This window comes from Phalacrocorax aristotelis, chromosome 1 (genome assembly GCF_949628215.1).
Source record: "Phalacrocorax aristotelis chromosome 1, bGulAri2.1, whole genome shotgun sequence".
Taxonomy (NCBI): domain Eukaryota; kingdom Metazoa; phylum Chordata; class Aves; order Suliformes; family Phalacrocoracidae; genus Phalacrocorax; species Phalacrocorax aristotelis.
In genome coordinates, this window is record NC_134276.1 from 120,130,087 (window position 1) to 120,151,347 (window position 21,261).

Here is a 21,261-nt window from a genome sequence, read left to right on the forward strand (position 1 = left end):
GCATTCACAGCTGTTATTTCAGAGAGGAGACAAATGCCATATATGCTTTCATAAGGATTCAACCCAAAGGTACTCATAACACAAATGTTATTCTTTCTGTTCTCTGTTTGAGGTGGTGATGGTGGGAGCTTCGCAATACTTCATATTTTTCACTGAGTGTATTTAAGACCATATCAGTTTAAAATAAACAGTTTTGCTTTGCCTTCCCTACCCCATTGTTCCATTACTTTATAGGAGGTTAGAGCCTCAGGCTTCCTGGTGTGAAGTTTTCAAAAATAATTTCTTCACCACGCCCAAAACGTCAATGGTCAGGTGCTGAGGAGGCTTCCCCTTCCCGTGCAAGTTTAGTTATTTCCTCAACCAGCAAAATCCCATTCACAGGTTAAGAAACATACTGAAGAACCATGTCTAGAAATGCCAGTATCCAAACCTGGAGAAGACAATTGCCCTCAGAAAAGTAATTTATGATATAAACTATTTCTCTCCTTCTTAAGTAATCACCAAGAGCTCCTGAACTGGTCTGTCAGTAAGTTCCAGCAGAGTCTTTTCAACCTGGTCAGAAAACACTACGAATGGAAACAATATTTCTCAAACTTCTTGCCCTGTCATTCTTTGGTAGTTTCACAGGTGGCTTTGGATGGTTTTTGCAAATGTTAACCACGACAGGATAATCTCTCATGGAAAATACTTGAAAGGTGATGACATCTCCTTTCACATTCTTTTGGATTTTGGGATGATTTAACCTTTCTTTTTGTTTGGTTTTAAACATTTTCTGTATATACAGCAGCATAGTTTACTAGAAGGGATGCTGGAAAGGGAACTTTCATACATATTCTGCTGTAGAATTAGATACTGCAAGAAAAGTAAGAAGGAGCAAAGAAATATCACAGAATCACAGGTTGGAAGGGACCTCAGGGATCATCTAGTCCAATGCTCACTTTGCAACACTGGGAAGTTGGCACTGGTGAGACTAAGAAAAGTCTACTGGCTTCAGAGGGTACCTGTCTTCACATCATGACACATCCTCAGGCTCAAATCAGCTTATGTAGTTGGTGTGAGTAAAACCAAAGCTGCATGTATGTGAAGACTGTAAAGTGCAGGGGAACTATGATTTGGTTTTATATTAAAAAATAATTACTACATTACTAATTCCCATTCACAGGAATAGTCTCCAAACCCAAAGACACAAGTAACATTTGTTTCCCAACTGCCCCCAGCCTGCAAATTGTCTAGATGGAACAGCTTCAAGAAGCAAGGGAAGTTGATAGTTCTGTTTACGATAAAGAGGAACACAGACTATTTCCCTTGGTGATTACCAAGAATGCTAGCACAGATAAGGGAAAGAGAGCCAGGAGTCTAAGGAATATTATTTAACTGAGTGCTAAGTATGCTGTTTACCTACATTTCTTTGTTTTTACTATTTTGCCAAACCAAGATACTAAATTAGAATCCCCGTGTAGCTTCATGTTAAAGACTGTAATAGAAGCAAGGAGAGAAAAACAGTATCCATTGAGTGCTGAATACAATTTCACCATGACCTCTGGTATGGTAGCTGGGAAAGGTAGCTAGAAGCATTGGAAGTGAAAAACACTAGCTGAGCTACAGACTTCACCTGTGAACTTTCTCTAAGGCCATGAGCATTCACACGAGGACTGTGTGTGCACAGAAGAGACCAATGTATGTCACAGACTTTGAAGCCTTGGCGGAGCTTTCTTGACGTTCAGGGGAAAAACGATCAAAGGCTTTGCAGGCAGAACATCTCTAGCTAATAACAGGCTATGCATGGAGTGATATTGTTGAAACACTTCCCTTTTATATCCCTAAAGGAGGAGTTTTACTGAGTTAAAATGATCCTTGAATAGCCTCTGGGCTGAACTGTAAAACACATTTGAAAAGCGTAAAATCTTTATTTATGCCAGATAGGTTTGAAACTCAAAAGATAAATGTCATTCACAAAAACAAGCATGTCCTAGGTATTCAGTACGTAATGGGGCACAGCTGTAATAACAGTCAGTGAACCAGACTCCCTGCATCATGTCATTAGTTCACTTTTAATAAGTCTATCTTCTTGTCCTTTTTGTAAGGACCATAGGGAAAGAAAGAAATATATCATGCTTCAAACATCTGTGGCTTGCTTAAATTGTCTCTCTGAGAAGACAGATCTACTTAAGGGACCTGTCGTAGGATATAGATTGCAAAGTGCACACAACCCTTTCTAGATATCAATTTTATTTAAAAAGGGAGCATCACACATCGTTTGTGAGTTGCTGAAGACAGTGCAGTCTACATTAACAGAATAACATAGAATCATATGAACATATAAATAGCAACACAGTTCCTACAAGTAATCAATGACAGATATTGAAATAAAGCTTGGTGCTCAACTTGGTGCTGAATTTATTCCCTTGAAGCCACAGATTTCAGGCAAGTAATATTCTAGTTCTGAGGAGGTTTTAACAACTTTTCCTGGGAGCCAAGTGAATCTTTGCGTACAACAGCACTGAAAAATCTACTGATTCTTTCTCTGTTTTAGATGTTTATCCCCTCAAACTGAAACTAAAGGATGGCTTGAATTTTTCAATGTGCAAATGACACATGTATATCAAGATATTACAAACCAGCTATGACTATCCTTCAAGACTCTCCTCCCAATGATCCTGATTTCTGTACCTAGTGGTCAGTTTTGTTGCCAAGTTTTTTTGAATAATTTTCATCCTGGTCCCTTGCAAAAACTTCATAGTGCCTTATCGGTTATCTTCTCCTCAAACTCATCCCTCCTGTTTTTCAAAACTGCAAGATTTGACAGCTAATACATTTAAGAAAGAGACAGAAAGAAGAGTAAAAATAAATTTGATTTGGTGTCAATAGACTAGGCTGTGTGTTTATACCCGAAATAAATAACTGGTGTTGATGTGGTTTGACCACACTGTTATTCATTAACCCGGCGGGGGGAAGAGAGAAAAGTGGGTTACAGAGTAAGCTTCCAGACCTGATACTGCCACATGGAAGTGCACATGCACAGCTACTACTGCAGTCGTGTGCTTTCCTACACCTTTTCATGCATGGGTTAAATGATTAAGGAAGACAAACAGGCTACATGAATTGTTGTGCTTTGTGTGTTTTAGAAATACAAAAAAGATAAAAGGGAGAGACTCCTGATTATCAGACTACTGCTTTTCTAGGGAAGGCTGAGATGATATAGGGTATATCTGGGGTTTTTTGTTATTCTTTATACTATAGCTGTGCAGAGATGCCTTGTTTTGGATCCAGGGGTAGCTATTTTCTTTAAGCTTCCTATATGAAAACAGCCATACAAAGAAAGGAATCAACATTTTAGAAGTGTAGAACTGAACTGCGGGGGGTACCAAAACTCATGATTAGGCATTTTTAGGCACTTAATTGAGGTGCATTGTCACTTTCTGTAGTTACTAGAAAAAGACTGACAGCTCTAAGTAGAATTTAGCCCACAGAAAGCCTTCTGTGTTTCCTTCTGTTTCCTTATAATTTCTTTCTACAGCAGATAAGAGGAGATTCCTATTTATACTCCACCTTTTTTTTTTTTTTTTGGGGGGGGGTTGCTTTGCTTGTTTGGGTTTTATTTATTTTTTTGATTGGGTGGGGTTTTTTTCCAACTATCTGACTCCTACATGGATTGTGTGGAAGAGCTGGGTTGAACTGAGGGCAGAGTTTGAGGGAGTCTCTCGTTACATGTACCCTTTGTTCCTCTCCTGATGCCAGGATATGTGACAGCACAAAACTCTTTGGAATCGATTTAGTACTGACACTGACTTATTGTAGCTGAACTCAGTTGCTACCACCATTTGCAGCTGCACTGTTGAGACCTTGGTTTACAAGGTCTTAAGTCCTTAAGAACTAATCAAACATAAAACTACATTTAAAGCTGTTACACTGTGCTTTACACTAAAAGTGAGTAAAAGAAAACAGTCGATTTTATTATCAAGCAGGCGTTGGAGTAAAGACCTGAGGTATTAAAAATAAATGATTTGGGCATCAGCATGGGCATATTTGGAAAATACAGAAAAATTAATTATTTTCACTGAACTTTGCTGCTAATAATTATTTTGATGGAATCCTGAACACTGAATCATAATGGAAATAATAGAAGGGGCAAGAGCTCCGGAAGACACAAATGCAAAGTTGGGGTTTGGAGACAGAATATTCAGCCTGACATGGAGTACCTGTTCTATCCAGGAAAATTCTGTCAAAAGAAGGCCACAGAGTTAATCTCCTTGTTCCCACCTACCCTGTACAGGGTTTTGATTTTGCTCGTTCTCTTTGTTCTGCCCCTGTGGCCCCTCAGGTCTAACCTGAACCTACCCTGGTAAAAAACCTGGATTTGCTACCCCACATGGTGACCCAGACCCATTTGAGTATGATACATGGAAATTAAAGACAAAACAGTAGATGAGTTTGCTTAGTAGTTAATATTCTAGAGTTTACACAGTTCTTACAGCTAGGAAGCCCAAAGACATCTTCAAACATAAATTATCCATCTCCATAGTAAAACCGTACTAGTGTAATGTAAACTTGTTTATAAACTAATTTGTTCAGATCAGTTCAAATCCCAAAACTGACACTCTTCCTTTAGAGTGTCCCAATGAATTTAACTTTAAAAAGTAGGAAAAGGCTAATACTTAGAGTAACACAAGTGTGACTATGCAGAGGTTTGCAGTAGTTTAACTGAAATGCTCACATGCAATTTAAAAATGCTTTCCCCTCTGCAATCAGGCATCCTAATATTCACATGGGCGAAGCTAGTTAGTGGAAAGCAGGTCTCAGTTTACTCATTGCTGACTCCAAGGGGGAGTACCATAGCTGTCTGCTGTAGTACCATACCATACAATAACACTGTACAATACACAGATGGATAAGACTGGATCCTGCAGGCTCTCTGATGAAAAAGCTTAGGAAGGAGGCGGCAACCCACAGGCAATTTAACTGAATCAAATCTCTCCCTTTAAAGCCATCTAGTCTTTTGGAGGCAATCCTGCTGCAGTCTTCCAGATTCATATATGCATAAACTTTATACACTATGGCAAATGGTAAGAGTTTTGAGGTCATAATCACAAAAAAAACCCCAAATTCAACAATGCTCTCCTGAGTTTCTTTGAAGCAGAGATATTGAAGCTTATAGCCCCTCTGCACCCATAGGTTTATTCTCTCTCCAACCTGAATAAGCTTATGCGGAGTTTACTCCCCCAAATCTCATTGAGAAGGCCTTGCTACATGGATGAAAAGAGGAATTTAAAGGTTACCTGGTTTCCTTCTAGTTCCCGCTATCCCCTTCACACACCATCATCACACATGGACCGAGGTGGAAAGGGGCCTCTGCAGATCACCCCTCTGATTTCAGCAGGATCAGCCAGAGCAAATTGCTCAGGATCTTGATTAGTTGTGCTTTGAACACCTCCATAGACACAGATGCCACACTCTCTTTGGGCTACCTGTTCCAGTGCTCAACCACACTTGGATTAAAAAAGTTTTTTCCTATGCTTAAACAGAATTTCTTGTGTTTCAGTTTGTGACCATTGACTCTTGTCCTGCCACTAAGCACCACTGAGGAGAGCCTTGCTCTGTCTTCCTTACACCCTCCCATCAGACCTTGTATTGATAAGATCCACCTGAGCCTCCTCTCCTTCAGGCTGGGCAGTCCCACCTCTCTCAGCCTCTCCTCATATGGCAGATGTTCCTCTCCCTTAACTGTCTTAATGGCCCTTCACTGACCTTGCCTTAGTATATCCATGCCTCTCTTGTACTGGGTGGGGCAAAGCTGGACACACCACACGTGGCCTCACCAGTGCTGAGTAGAGGGGAAAGATCACCTCCTTCGACCTGCTGGTAGTGCTCTTCCTACTGCAGTCCCAGATGCTCCACCAGGACCTCCAGGTCCTTTTCTGCAAAGCTGCTTTCCAGCCAGTTGGCCTCCAGCATGTACTGGTGCATGGGGTTAGTCCTCCCCAGGTGCAGGATGTGTTCAACTACAGGAAAGCTAAAGATTGACATTGAAAATTGCATGCTGGAGGAAGCTTGCCAGAATTACACTCTGGAAAGTAAGGAAAATAATACAAAGACTCTAAGCTTCTTCACAGTGCCAGAAACAACCCCATTGAGGAAATGTTCTGTATCGATTTTACACATAATCTTATTCAACTTTGGGACACAGACCTAGAATAAGAATTCTTTACAAACCAATTCTACCAACTTTGCCAGGTAAAACCAGAACCTTTAAAGGTGATGGCCAGTGAATCCTGGTTGTTTCAGACTTAGTGTTTAAGCAGTCAAATGAATTTTTATAATTTTGTATATGCTTATATCCAATATACTTGTATGGATTGTAGTTACACAGATACCACGTTTATTATTTAGACGTGAAGTGCAGCCCCCTTCATTCAGGAATGTAGCAAGTTTTATTTCCTATTGCTCACTTTGGGACTTCTCCAAGTTTCAACAAGCTGAGGGTGCTTGCAGTATTTGTTGTTTTATCTGATAAATACAGCGAGAACTGTATTTCATATTTGTTAGACATGCCACTATCATATTGTTCGCATGAGTTTATAGTTGCTAGAACTAACAAATACAAAGCTAAACAAACACAAGCAAACAGATTTTAGATCAAACAAACAGAACAACTTCTCACCAGATCTGCTGGGAGGAAAGGATGGGGACAGCACTGTGTGTGCTGGGATACCAGTGGGATGGCCAAGGCTTCCTAAGACCTACCTGATAGATCAATGTCTGCTAACAGTACAGATTTCTGCAAGTTCTGAAAGTTCTCGTCTACTCTAGATTGCAAAGATCACTGCAGAGAATATTTCTATTTCAAGTGCTGTTAAGTCAGTTAGACCCTGGGTCAAAATAGTCATCTTTTTGCTCAGCATTCCTGAATCATACCTATAAACTGTATGACAGTGTGTGATATCATAAAAGCAGTGATAGGACATAAAAAGTGTTACTTTCTCATGCAGCATCTGCAAAACATATTCAACCCATATGTCCCTTACCCCATGGCTGTGTTTCATGTTGGAAAACCCCATCCCTCTTTTTTGTAAAATGATTACCCAGTAGCATGACTGTGTTGTCCCTATCAAATCTTAGTCTTTCTTCAATGAATTCCACAACCTGTTTCCATTCAAAACCTCCTCGGGCTCCAACGTGAGTTTTCTGCTTGCTACAGACCAAAGGCAGTAGATTCAGAACTACCCTGACCTGGACCAGATGTCTTTTCCCTTTGGGTTACTTATAGAGCTCCAAGGAATGGACAACTTTCTGGTCTTTACAGACAATGCATTTTAAAAAAAACCCCACAAACTGCATTCAGAAAACCCAGCGAACCTAGAATATCTGTGCCCAGACACCTGATCATGCTAGCAACAAGCCAGGCAGCACGGCATGGCTGTCAGTTCGCTGCGTGGCACATTCACCATTAGCATGCCATCTCCAGGGCTACTGAATCCCATATCCTCTCCTGTAGCAGCCAGTGACCCTTTGTAAATGGGGTTGATCGGTGTTATTAGGAGATAATGTCTCCATGGTGGAATATGTTGACTTGAGGTAAGAGCTTTCTTTGGGCAGGAGCAGAATGCTTCAATGTAATTTGGAGGAAACTGTATCAGGCAGTAACTGAAGGCAGATATTAATTACAGTGCAACCAAAGAGGTTGATCAACGAACTCAACTAAATAAAAACCTGTGCCCTTTCTCTTTTGCTTCCACATCAAAGACAGAAAGACTTACAGGAATTAGAAATATTGCAGTGTCGTGCCTGTATAGCCATATTTTGTGTACTTTTTTCAGAGATGTCTGCTCATTAACCTTTGCTGGCAGGGAAGGAAAACAAAGTGCAATAAAAGTGCAGCAAAACTCAGGCCAGACAATCGGAAGAAAAAACCCAGTCCATTTTCTGAAATGATTCTGAACTTCCCTCAATTCAGGGGACTGGATCTTGGCTTTACAACAGCTTTGCACTGTAAAATGTTTTATCCTTCTTGCATTCGCAGCACCAGCAGAGCCAGAGTCTGGATCTTTCAAACCTTATACGAGACAACGAAACACATCGTTCCTTTACTTCTAGACCAGGTTTGAAAACTCTGCAGGAAAATCTTACTGAGATTGTTAGTTACAGCCTCTAGAACTCAGAGTCACTGTAAAGGTATCAGCAAATTTTTCGGCAACGTTTAAGGTGACCCTTTATTGTGTGTATATATCTACGTATATACGTAAATTAGAAATATGTGTATGCATGTCCATATATGATCTGTTTACATGCAAAAATGGAGCTGCTGTGCAACCTGACTGAATCCTAACGCGTCAGCGGAATTTATTTTAACATACTCTGGCAGATCTCCCAGTTGCTACATTACAGAAAATCAGTACTATGCATGTTCTCATCTATTAGGCTGGTGATGGATGGATTCATAGGTACACGATGTGTATGGTGAGAAACACGGAAAGAAATGTCTGTTCAATTTTCAGCAGGCCTTTGGAGCTCAGAGACCCAGTAAACACAATGCCAACCAATGTCTGTCTTGAACTGAGTTTATCTGAAGTAAAGATGTATAATGTCAAATCTTTACCACCAAGAAAACTGCCAGAAAAATCACATTTTTTCACGTTATAAAACATAACACGTTCTGCAGTTCTGCCTCAGCCTTTTGGAAACTCGCATACTTGAAACTCAGTGTTTTGGGTGGGTGAGGAACATTCTGCAGACCGCTAAGGTGGGATGGGCCCTCACAATGCTTGAAAAAAGCACATGGATACTGAAAATCCAGGATTAAAACTACACCCATCGGGTAGAGGCCTCTCAAATCAAGGTTGACAGAAGTGAATAGCCTGGATTCAAGAGAGACTGAGGAGATCTGTGTTGCAGGGACATTCTATACTTCGGTCCTCTCTCCTAATCTCACGGCCTGCTGACTGACATTGCTCTTTCTGGCTTGCCAGGGGCTCTGTCCCCAGGAACCATCCAGCCATACTGAACTATTCCACCCCACGTGATATCCCATCCACAGAATGACCTCCCAAAGGAACATGCCTCTCCTACTTCCTTGAGCCCAGCAGAGGTCAGTCATTTAACCAAAGTTTTATCCAAGTGGTGGATACTTCTTGTCATTGAAGGAATGTACCTGGGCAGACAGCACAAATAATAGCCCTAGAGTCATGACTGGCTTTTGGAGTCTTTTGATCTCTTCCAGATCCAGCTCCACGGTGCTTTAATTCTTTTGTGAAACACCCCCCATTTAAACCCTTAAATATAATGTAATCTGAGATCTTCAGACTTTCTCCCCCAGCCTCTGCCCAGGTGCTTAAGTATGACTTTATCTAAAAATATGCTTCTGGTGTGTCCTTTTGTGATCTAACCAGGAAGGGAATGCAAGAGAAATTGCATTCTTGTAATTATGCTTGAAAAGATTACTTATATACATGTTTAAGGTCTAATTTTTGCAACCTGCAGAACTTTTAGGGGAATTCTAATATAGTAAACCAATCAGCATGATCAAGAGAGAGCACAATTAAGCCTGTAGAGTAAGCCATGCCACCTAAATGTACTAAGAGCAAAAATGGCTATGCATAAAAGTAGAAAACAAGCAAATTGCTTAAGCAGCCTGTGGGTTGCGTTAAACAAGGTTGCTATTGCCAGAAAAGCATTGACTCTGCCATGTCACAGGAACTGGGCATTCCAAAACAAAATCCAAATCCACCTTGCATCGCAGTGCAAAGGCAGCCAGCTCTGGGCCCTAGGGAAGCGCACTGCAAAGCAGGAGGCCTCTGCAGAGAAATACCTTTCACTGATCCTAGACAGTTCATTCTATGGAGTGTTCCCAGGTGATTTCTAACTGCTACGGTGATGAACAGGCTGAAAGACAATACCTCTGATATAAAAAACAGAAGAAAAGGGAGCAACTAAACAAAGGCAGCTCAAGTCACTGACACAAATATCCAAAAAATGTAACTACAACAGTAGCAAATTGTTTGGAATGGACATAAAATGCAAGCTTCAGAGCTGAAGTCAATACCTAGCTGAGAAAGAGATCATGAGATGTTTCAGTTGGTTAGATTCACCTCTGTCTGCCTATTACGTAGTTAGACAGTCCTCCAGAGCATTTGGAAATGTAGCGACTGCTGTCAGGAAACAGTCCATTCTCACATTTTTGTGCCTCCCACTAAAGCTGATCCGTGATCTGAGGAGAGATACATCCTCTATAGGGGAAAATGTTGCAGTAACGTAGCTCACTAGGAGAACCTCTACTTAGCACAATGTTAACTTTGTGCTTTGAGGAAGACGGAAATGTAGGTATTTTTGGGATGGAGTGTGGGATGGGAGGAGGTGGGAGGAGACTTACTGCGCACACACACATGCTTTTAGTACAAAGTTTCCTGATGGTGAACCACATGGAGCAGAACTACAGAAATTTCAGAATCTAGTCTCTGTCTTCACTGGCAAACCTTGCTCCTAAAAAAAATGGTACCTAAACAAATGCTAGACAAGAGTTTCAATTCTTCACATCTTTCAGGTAAATGCAATTTTGTCAAATGAGAAGCAAATGGTAGAACAGTGCAGCAGTGACAAAAGCTCTGATCCAACAGTCAGGGCATACTATTGCACTCATGCAGGGCCTCAATGACTTTAATGAGTCTCCACACAAGCAGAGCAGTCCCTTTGTATGCTATCAACTGTGACACCAGGACCTAATTCAGTATTCAGCTCCACACCCCCATCATGCTGGCAATGATTCAGAGTTGGTGAGACAACTTGTAAAGGAAAAAAAAAAAAAAAAGTGCAGTGTTTTAAACCTCTCTAATTTAATGTTAGCTTTTTATGTGTCCAACATCAAAGCATTTTTTCACTTCTATTTAATCAAAATTAATCACTAAGATTACTACAGTAATTTATGTTGGAGATTATTGAAATGAGTGCTTTATTAAAATCTGCTTTTATTAATAAAACACATTCTGGCTAAGGAATCATGTGAGCCTGCTATTAGAGACTATTAACTGGGAACTGGGAGTTAATCATAACAGTCATGCTGCCAGGTCCTTTGACAGCAACACACACACCGGGTTTGTTTCTGCTTTTACTTTTACTAGCATATTCAAGTCAATTAGTTACCCTAGCACGTGAGTGGTCAGATTAACTCCTGTAAAATAGGGAAAGGAAACAAAGGTACATACATGTCAGTAATTTTGAACAAAGAAAGGGTAAGCAGAAAGAGACTCACCAGCCTGATTAGTGGTGATGCTGACAGCGGCAAATTGTCTGGAAAGCGTACTCAAATCAGACACCCCGTTGACTGCATCGATCTCAAAAGTGTAATTGGTATGTGCCAAAAGGTCCACTACCGTCACTGTGGTGTTGATGAGTCCCGTCTGACGGGGTAAGAATCGCACGTTGTCACTACATGGCTCACACATCTTGATGTTTCCTCCACATTTTTTGCAAATGATGTTGAAAGTGACATCTTTCCGACCTCCAGTGTCAAGAGGCCAGCTCCAGTCCAGGATAACAGACGTCTCATTGATGTTAGAGATAACATTTCTTGGAGCAGATGGTGGTCCTACAAAAGGAGACAGGAGATCAGAGGGACAAAGTCCTCTGTAGTGCTCAAAGATGGAGGTAGCAAGAGTACAAAAATACAAAAGTCAAAACCATAAATAACCAAACTTATCTAGTTATTTACTGTAGAGACACCCGAAATATTTCACTGGACTACAGACCTAGACTATCACGTTTTCTTATAGACAGTATCCTCAGGGAACAGTTCAGGATTGAGGGCTGAAAATATTGGTAGCAATTTAAAAATCCTAGCTCTCCTTCTCAGGTCTGACAGAGAAGGAGAGGAGGAAAATGAAAACAGAAGGACATAAAACCAAGCCCACCAATTTTTGGTAGCCTGTCCAACATGTAAGAAGACATGGGAGGCAGCAGATGGCTGACTGCAATGGGATGTGAGAGGAAGCAAGAAAGCTGCTGAGATACAGATGGAGGAGCAAGAATGACAGCCCCGAGCATAATGATGCTACTCACTGGTGCAAGCCATGGATGGAGGGTCTTTCTCAGAGCGAAAGTAATTCTTTTCACACCTGCAGTTCAGAGACGCATCTTCGTAGGTAGAGCTGTGAGGTGGGCATTTGGCACACTTCACGTTGCCGGCAGAGGCTTTGTAGAACCCAGGACGACAAGCTGCAAAATAACAGGAGTACAGTTTTAAATTCCATGGATATGTCCTCCATTTTAACATGCAACTTTGTTACTGCCATACGACCTAGCCATATGTAGATCAGATTTTGCAGATGTTTATGGTCTAAAAATACAGATTTTTCTCATAATGAGAAAGCTGATGGAAATTAAACCTCTTGGTAGCATGGAGCTCTTCATGCATCAACTTGGATTTGCATTTAATTTTGCCTGGAAAACAAAACAGTGTAGTGCAGCACTAAGAAAGAACATTTTCCTTGTTGCATTTTGAGAACTTCACTGGTTTTTCTTCTCTTCTGGTTAATTTACCAAAACACTGGTCCTATCCTGTGTAAGAAGCTAACTTTATCCTGTCTCTGCTGCCAAGGTTTGCTTACAAGAGCATGCCAATTGTAAAGTATGTCTCTCCAGTTCAGCAGGACTAAGCAAGGCAAAACCAAGAAAATAACCTAGACAGTGAAAGATCTATTACATTTCTGAAGGATCATGCATCAGGCTCAATGAGCTGCTTCTGATATATCAGGAACTTGAATGTTCTGTACCAGGAGGATGTTTTTTACATTAATCCAGTCCTCTAGGGATGGTGCTTGAACCCACAAAAGCTGCTTCTGAAAAACTCTGGGTGGTGGTGTTCCATTAACACTGGCACACTCCCTCGGTTTCGGCTCCTGCTGCAGACATGGTATTGCTGGGTTGATGGTTGGACTTGATGATCCTAGAGGTCTTTTCCAGCCTTAATGATTCTATGATTTTATCTGATTCAGGGCCACATTTGCATGAGAAGAAAACAGCCTTTGAAGTAAGTTATAGAAATGAACAGTTTAGCAGAGGTTTTGGAGACCAAAACCACAGAAGAATCAGAAGACTCTACTGTTCAAGCTACTGCTTCCTCCCAAGGCTGGTATCCTTTACCAAAGGGAATTTACCAAGTAAAAACCTTCTGGCTGACACTGGTCACCTGCAGGGCTGTACTCATACCTACAACAACCACACACAGACAGACAACGTAACAAAAGGGAGCACATCTTAAAACGCGTTCACATTTTGCTACACTTCGGTTTCACAGAAAACACTGCCTAATGCACAAGCATACTAGAAAAACCCCAATACATTCTCATTACAAACATAATGTAAAAAAATTAGTAATAGAAAGAAAGAAAAACACAATTTCTTTTTGTTAAGCTTAGATAAAATTGCCCAGGATCTTAACTGAATTAATACTAATTTGAAGCCAAAAGAATGGATTTACCAGTCATAGTGTAAGCCTACATAGGGACACACTTTTCTGTTTTGCTTATGGAGATGAACTGATTCATATCTGTAATATAAAATCCAAGATACAAGATGATGCGCCCTTTTGTGTTCGTTCATGCACTGCCCAAACAGAAAAGTGTTTGGATAGTCAGTCTGAGGCGGGAGAAAAGTCAGAATAAAAATCCTAGCATCTTTGTAAGTGATGGGAGGGGAAAGGGAAGATACAGCATTAAACTGGATGTTCAGCTTCCACATTATTGTCCATAACCAAATTATAACAATTTCTGGGTTAGGCAAATTTGTTGATTAGTTCCTGGTGCCAAACATCTGAGAAATGCACTGGCAAGTAGAGGGAAAACAAACTACTGTACAGTACTAAGTCCTATTCTGAAACATCTTAATAAAGGAAACCCTCCTCACACTGCATTGAACACAGTGTGAGAAGCATGAAACATTCACAAGGAAGCGCTAATCTCAGGCACTCTTCAGCACTTCACAGCCCTTGCAAACCAAGATGCCTGGCTGCAGCTGCTACCTCCGATTTCCATGCTAGCAAGGCAGCTGGGAAAGACACCTCCCGCTCCGAGTTCTCTCCTGCAAGCCTTGAGGAAACAATCCTGAGTTTGAGCCTCTGAGGCGTGGGCCCAACAGGCAATCCATGAAAGCAGAACTGCTAAAAATGACCTTGTGGTGAAGTTCACAGCCAACCTTCCTGACCTGGCACAGCCTGTCCTCCTTCAGCAGGCATTTCTTGTTTTTCTTCCAGCTCCTCGAAGGCTGCAAGGGTGTTTGGGGATTTCTGCTTAATTAGAGAAAATAAAGGAAGCCCCAGCCTCTCTTAAACACCTTCACTAGGAGAAAATGCAGCAGGAAACAGGCTTTTTTGGTTTTGTTGTTATTGGTTTTGCAACCTTTAAAGACTCAAATCACATTCCCTCCCAAATACTGCTCCGTGACACATGAGCCTCTTTGGTCTCCCTCCAGCTGACAGAGGAGCTTCAAATGATTTTGCTGTCTGTGGGCACAGCCCAGCCATTCCTAGCCCTAAGACAATGAGCCAGGCAGAAAACAATGGATGCCAATCCTGCTCTTACCAGTGCTAGCAACTAAACACACACATTAAGAAACAAACATCACACTATATCTGTCCAGATATTTACACAGCACTCACCAAAACTTCCCATGGAAGCTCACTGCCAGGTATTAAACTCAAATGGTTTTGCTGACCCTATCTACTCAGCTTGAAAGGAAGTTTTCATATTTATGGGCAGGCATACACAAGACCAAGACGTATTTATCAATAGATACAGTATAATTGTTTAATTTTTAAAAATAATTTAATATAATGCTTTAATGTAAAGGTTGGAAAAAGACTAATAACCTAAGACTAAACCTTTGTCATATTGTTGGTCTTCCTACAAGACACAATTTCCACTGCTGATTAAACATAATTTATTCATAGCATCATAACACACGAGCATTAATTTACAGCATGAAACTACAGTAAGACTGTTTATTTGGGACACTTTCAACGCACCTACCACTGACATTTTAATATGGCAATGAATTTAACATAAGTAAACAAGCTTGCATAAGAAGTGGACAGATTTTGTGGGGTGAGGAAGAGAAAGGAAGGAATCAAACTGCTCCATTAAGAAATGTCTCTTTCATCCCTCAGGTGGAAACTCGTAAACCTTATTCACAAAAAGGTACTGGTGTGGGGCCAGAGAAAAAGGGAAGCAGAAAGAGGAACATGCAGGAAGCACTCTGTTAAAACAAGATCAGCCTTTTTCTTTTCCAGAGGGAGAGGGATTTCATCATTTCATGCTTCTGCTATTGTGGTACAGAGTGAGCAGCTGGGGCAGAGGGATGAGCTGGTCAGATCCCTGCTGCCCCAGTATGCCCTAGCAAGGGCATCTCAATCTCATGTCTTCCCCTCAGGCTGGTTCATGCTTTCTGCCTTTGTCTGTCAGACCAATTTAAGATTATTCACAACTGCAGCCCAAAGGAGAAAAAAAAAATGCAATTACACTTGAAATTGAAGCTTGGAAAGGGCCAAGCTTTCCACTTGCCAATGTACTTACCACTATTATTCTTTTCCTAGTCGTTTTTTAATTCTGATATATAAAATAATAAAAAAATGAAGCCTTTACTTCAAAAGGCATTCATTTTTTTAATGTCAGAAAAATTGGATTACATAAACTGATGGAAGAAAGTTTGGCTTTTTGAGGTGAATACCATGACTTTGGTTTCAGTCAGGTTGAAAATAAAAGGACTATCACAGGAACTCTTCACGGAGTCTGTAATTCCAGCATGGGAACCAGCTGTGAACAGCACCTGCTTATTCTCAACATTTTCTTCCAAAAGCTAAGGAATTTTCCGTTCCCTCACAACAGGGAATGATGCAAGAGGAAGTACATGCAACGGGCTGGGAAGAAAAAGCTCTCCGCAAAGTAAAAGCAAGTATGGGAAACCTTGAGAGTTTCGACATACATGATACAAACTGCACAACAAGGCTGCCTGGGTTTGCTTTTTAAGAAGGTCTCACAAAGTCAGATGCCCAATATCTGCTGACCCTAGTAAATCCTGTGATAACTTCAACCTGAAATATTATTGTAACACTGTATGCAGTCTGATTTCAATCTCTCTTATTTGAGTGTGAGCCACACTGACTTTACTGAAGTCACCTCCTGGTAACAGTTTCAGGACGGCTGTTGTCCTTGCTACTGTATGAAAATGATTTCCTTAAGCTATAACTGATAAGTCTGTCTCAGAGACAGAGAGAAGGGAAAATTATTATTTCAGTGAAAGAAAAACAAATACATGTAGCAATATCTATGGTAGTTACTGCTTAAAGAAATGTGACTGCCTTTTCAACAGCAAAGTTAATTTTGCCTCTGTTTGGCTCATCTGTTTGAGACGACTACATGGTCCTAATTAAGGGTTAAATGATTCATTTCAATTTGAATTAATTTTAAATTAACATATAAAGCTGTTAGTAAATAGGAACATTTCAGTATTCAAACCCTGCAGCCCCCTATACACAGAGCAATATCACCAATTCCCAGCTGTAAATACCATCTAACGACCTGAGCCTGTGATGCCTGAGCAGATGACGTCCCAGCCCCAGTACTCCAGGCCTGACAGAGACCATTTCCCTGCACAAGGTCAAAGCAACTCTTCGTTTGCAAAATGAGCTGCACTCCTCAGTCCTACAGGAACTGTGCTTTTTGTGTTTTGAATAGAGGTGTGATGCTTCAAGGCAAGGCTCAAGCACCACAATGCACTGGAGGTAGATATAAGAAGCCATGAAACCAGGCATATAACGGGCAGCATCCACCAAGTGATCAAGTGTTTCCTTCCTTTGTTCCTCTGCTGTTCAATAGAACAGCCTTGGGGAGAAATACCACTGTGGCATTAAAAAATATCATTTAGAAAAGAAGGGAATTCAATCATAAACCTGTACAGCTCACAGATATCTTAACAGCTCCCCATCACATGCGTTAGCAAGATGGATGACAGCAACCCTGGGCCAAGCCTCCTGTCCCCTGCAGAGAGGACAGGGAAGCATCCCCCACGAATGTGGTCTGTGTAGAGGGGCTTTGCAAACCGTTCCCGCTGTCACCTGTGGAAATGGCATGTCAATGAGCAGCAGCGGAGGTCATTACGCTGGACCTGAAGCCACAGGACGACCAGGCTGTGTAGGTGTGCTGGGAAGTGAATGCTACCGACTGGCTCACCTTGATGCCCATGTAGAGCCTTGCATCTTTGCGATGTTTTCAAGTCCCTTTTAGAAGCATTTACATGCCTCTTTTTTCTCCCTATGCATATTATGGACATGCTCTGGAAATGCTAACAGCACTATGTTTATCACCAGTAACAGAATTGCACGTTCACCCACCCATATATATAAACGCACATGCAAAATGAGATGTAACACAGCTGTCAGCTTGTGAAAACGGGTGGCATAACAAGTAGCATAGATTAACCTTACAAAACTCTCAAAAGCATTTTATTTTCCTCGGGCAAGTAATTTCTTTCCCTTCTTGTGCTTGTTTATATCTTTGAGAAAAAAGAAAAAGGTGAAAATCATTATTAACTTTAAATGAAGGTTTCAAAACTGTTCATTTCACACTTCCATCATGAATTATATCCAGCCATACCTGTTACTCCTGCTATATTAAAAATAACACTATATAGATATGGTATACTTCTGGCTCAGATACACGAAGCATAGGAAATGAAGGTAGAATTCTGCCCTGAGTCATCCCGTCCTCAGTTTGTATCACGTCATTCACAACACTGAAAATGTCTCATTTTTCCCTCCTTCGTTCACTATGGCACCTGCTCAGCAGGAAACAATCCTTTCTAATGTAGGTTTCCTGCAAAATCCCTCAGTGCAGGGAAACCATCTTCAGCAGCTCTCATTGTCCATTAGTATATGAAAAGTTGCATAATCTATGGCATTACATATGTATACATCCTCTCTCTCTCCTGGGCCTTCAGGTACCTTCTTGCATACCCACCTAGCCCAAACAGAATTCTAAAAATTACAGTGTATTTTTGATTCTTATTTCCATTGAATTTAAGGCATGCTTTCTGTCACCAGATCCAAATAAATGGTAAGATAGCACTTAAGAGAGTGGGTCTCAAAGCTAAGTAGTGCTACTCCCTACAGTAGAAACAGAGGTACAGAGCTGAATGTCACTGAAACACACTGACAACTCCCTGTACCTGCTGAGGAGGAGGAAGAGGAGGAGAGGCGGCGGCAGTGGCAGCCAGTGGGGATCCCCACTAAAGGCTTCTGCAGAGGCAGAGCATGCTTTCTCTTTGCTGGGCTGTGACACGGGCACGTACACTGTCTGTGTTGAGGAGAGGAGGGAAATAAGATTGAGAAAGACTCTAGTGAGGGCTAAAAGCCTTGGCAGGGATGGACTCAGTTAGTGCCAAGATAAGAACATCCCTAGAAGAGGTAAGGACACTGGCTTTCTCTCATTGCCCATAGGAGTCTATTCACTTTGTTGGAGAAACGAAAACAATTATTCTTAGTACTCTTCGTATTCCTACATTGTCCTCCCTGCAGTCTTCAGCACGGTACACATACCTGAAATACAAAACAGGTAGCGCTGGGACCAGCAGCAGAAGCAACCCAGCCATTTTTGCTAAGTGTTATAAGCAAAATCAATAAAATCTCATACTGTATTTTCTGTGCACGAGGCATACTTTTTACTCTGAAAATGCAGGCATAAAATTAAAAATTGCATTTTAAATACTAAGAGAATTCCCACCACTCCTTTCATTATTAGCTGTGCAATAGCTCTGGAAAAATGCAACTGTTTGTTACTATAACTTATCTTTGGGGGGAAACTACTGCAGAAGGAAATGCGCATCGTGTACTTTTGCACCTCCAGACTGGAAAATACAGTAATCACAGCCAAAGCCGCTGACAGATTTGGAGAACTACTGCAGCTGTCCTCTGCTAGAAGAAATCATCAATTAACAAAACTGGTGCAATTTCTTTCCTATCACTAGGCCTCCTCCAACAGTACGAGGCCAATAATCTGAGGCCTCAGGAGATGATCTCCCTTCTCTCTGCTGCCCCTCCAGCCTTTGTGCCAGCAGGATGGACTGGTATGCAAGGGGCAAGGATTCCGTGCAATGAGACACTGAAATGCCTCTAGAAAAATACTCTTCAGAATAAGCACTTTTCATTTTTTACACCTGAAAGCTGCTGCTAGCACAAAAAACATATTCAGTAGTATTTAATCTTACTCATGAGTAAATTTCTGCTTTTTCCTCCCCACTTCATATTTTATAGTGATCTGTGACCTTAACATATTTTAATCAGATGCTTTTCAAATTGGCTTTACTCCCAGGTCAAGTCATTCAGCAGAAACAATTCCTGTTCTTTGTTTAATAACTGTTACTGGCAGACATATTAATTATATGTACATAAGAGATAGCTTTGTCCTGAGGGAATAACACTGCACCTTTCAACCGCAGTCTGTAATAGCTCCGCGTTATGCCCTGCAGGCTTCTGTATCTCTTTTTCTGAAGTGCATTACCACCGTGATTGCTACCAGCAATATTGTTGAAAGTGCAATGTCAAAGATAGTAGGTCTAAAACACAGCATTACAGCAAAGATGTACTCACTTGTGGGTACGCAAATGTCTTGTTTCAAAATGCATAAGGCATTTCAGCTTCTTTGCCGGCAGTTTTGGGGGAAATAAATCTTTCATTAATAGGAAAACATCGAGAACCACAGTCTTGATTCAGAATTAAAGCAAAATAAACAAAGTTCTACCTTAATTCGACCCATAATTAGTGAATCACTTAAAAAAGCATTTAAAGAGGGAATTTAATAAACCCATGTTTATAACCTCTGTCTTTCACTTTCCCTAAACAAGATATTTTCCTGAAGCAAAGCCCGGACACACTGAGATATACTAAGCTATCATTTTTTCAAACAAAGAAATTCCATGTTCTGCATTTTTAAAACTTAATTTAATCCACACAGAGATGAAAAATAACTTCTTAATTCAAGAAGCATTGTAAAAAAAAAATATCTAAATTAAAGAAATGCAGAAAAAAACCCCACCAGCATCAACTTGAATAGTAAAAAAAAGGTGGTACAAACACACACACACGAGATCTGGAGGTTTTAAATGACCGTTTGGCAAGGATAAAAAGCAAAGACGTACTTTTTCCTTGAACTAAAATTACACTATGGGCTCCTGGAAGGCAAACTAGACATAGGATCCTGACAGTTTCAAACAATAAATGCTTTCTAATGTCAGGCTGAGCGTGCCACAAAGGAATGCCTGTGGTACCGTCCTGGTTTAGTCTTTCCTCGACCTCCCCCTCTCTACTTCAGAACTTTAAAAAAACCAAAAAACACAAACAAGAGCAACCAACCAACCCACCCCCGCCACCCCTCCTGCCTCTAAAGCTAACCAAACAGACCTGGTAGACAGGGCAGCCCCTGTCCCACAGCACACAAGCTTCTGGGAAGAGGTTTCCTTTCCAGCTCACTGGAAAAATGAAGATAGTGCCTGGTAATCCTTCCAGGCTAGATTTAGCTAATAAGTGGGAAAAAAACCATTTCCTAACCTGGGGATGTTTATTTAATTTCCCTGTGCTTGAACCAGGACAGGTTAACAGGTTAACATTATGAAAAGTAATATAAATAAAGAAGAACAGATGAGTTGTCCTACAGATTACATCTATCCTTAGCACTTACCCTTGTACCTGCCTGTCTTACATTTAATGGTGGCACCATATGAAAGTGCAAGAGAAAGACCAACAGGGGATGATCATTTGCCATCCCTCGTTATTTCACCCTCATCCCTACAACCTAGACATTTCAAAGACACAGAAACCCAAGGTTTAGTAAATCTGTTAATTTATTTTTTAACAAAAATTATTATAATCCTTCATGTAGAATATCCAATGGAGTTTTGCTAATTATTGTTCTCAATGAATTTTTCTGACTTTCCTCTCCAGTCTACGTAGTGAATGTGAAGTGAAACAAATACATCCTTCCTTCAGTTTACCTTCAGATTTGGTAGTCTTTTAGCCAAACCAACGTATCCTTTTTATTATGAGACAGGGAGAACAGCTACTCCTGACGTAAACTCTCTAAGCCATCCTTTACCTTGCAAAGATCTATCATAAACTTGTCTGTGATGAACAATCACAAAGTTTTCAATCAGCTTTTATAGGAATATCTTCTATACCTTTGATTATACTCATTCCTAGTTCTGCAGTGTCATTTATCAGGTGGAAAATGC

At 40.8% G+C, this 21,261-nt stretch overlaps 1 protein-coding gene across 2 annotated transcripts in view; it reads right to left on the reverse strand.

Moving 5' to 3' along the window:
• EPHA3 (EPH receptor A3) overlaps positions 1-21,261 on the reverse strand; it is a 229,837-nt gene that overhangs the window by 67,551 nt on the left and 141,025 nt on the right. For both annotated transcript variants that reach the window (XM_075103532.1, XM_075103522.1), the window contains exons 4-5: positions 12,046-12,201; positions 11,240-11,575 (exon numbers count right to left, since the gene is read on the reverse strand). In XM_075103532.1, the coding sequence (XP_074959633.1) occupies positions 11,240-11,575; positions 12,046-12,201 (492 nt within the window). The remainder of the gene's footprint in view (positions 1-11,239; positions 11,576-12,045; positions 12,202-21,261) is intronic.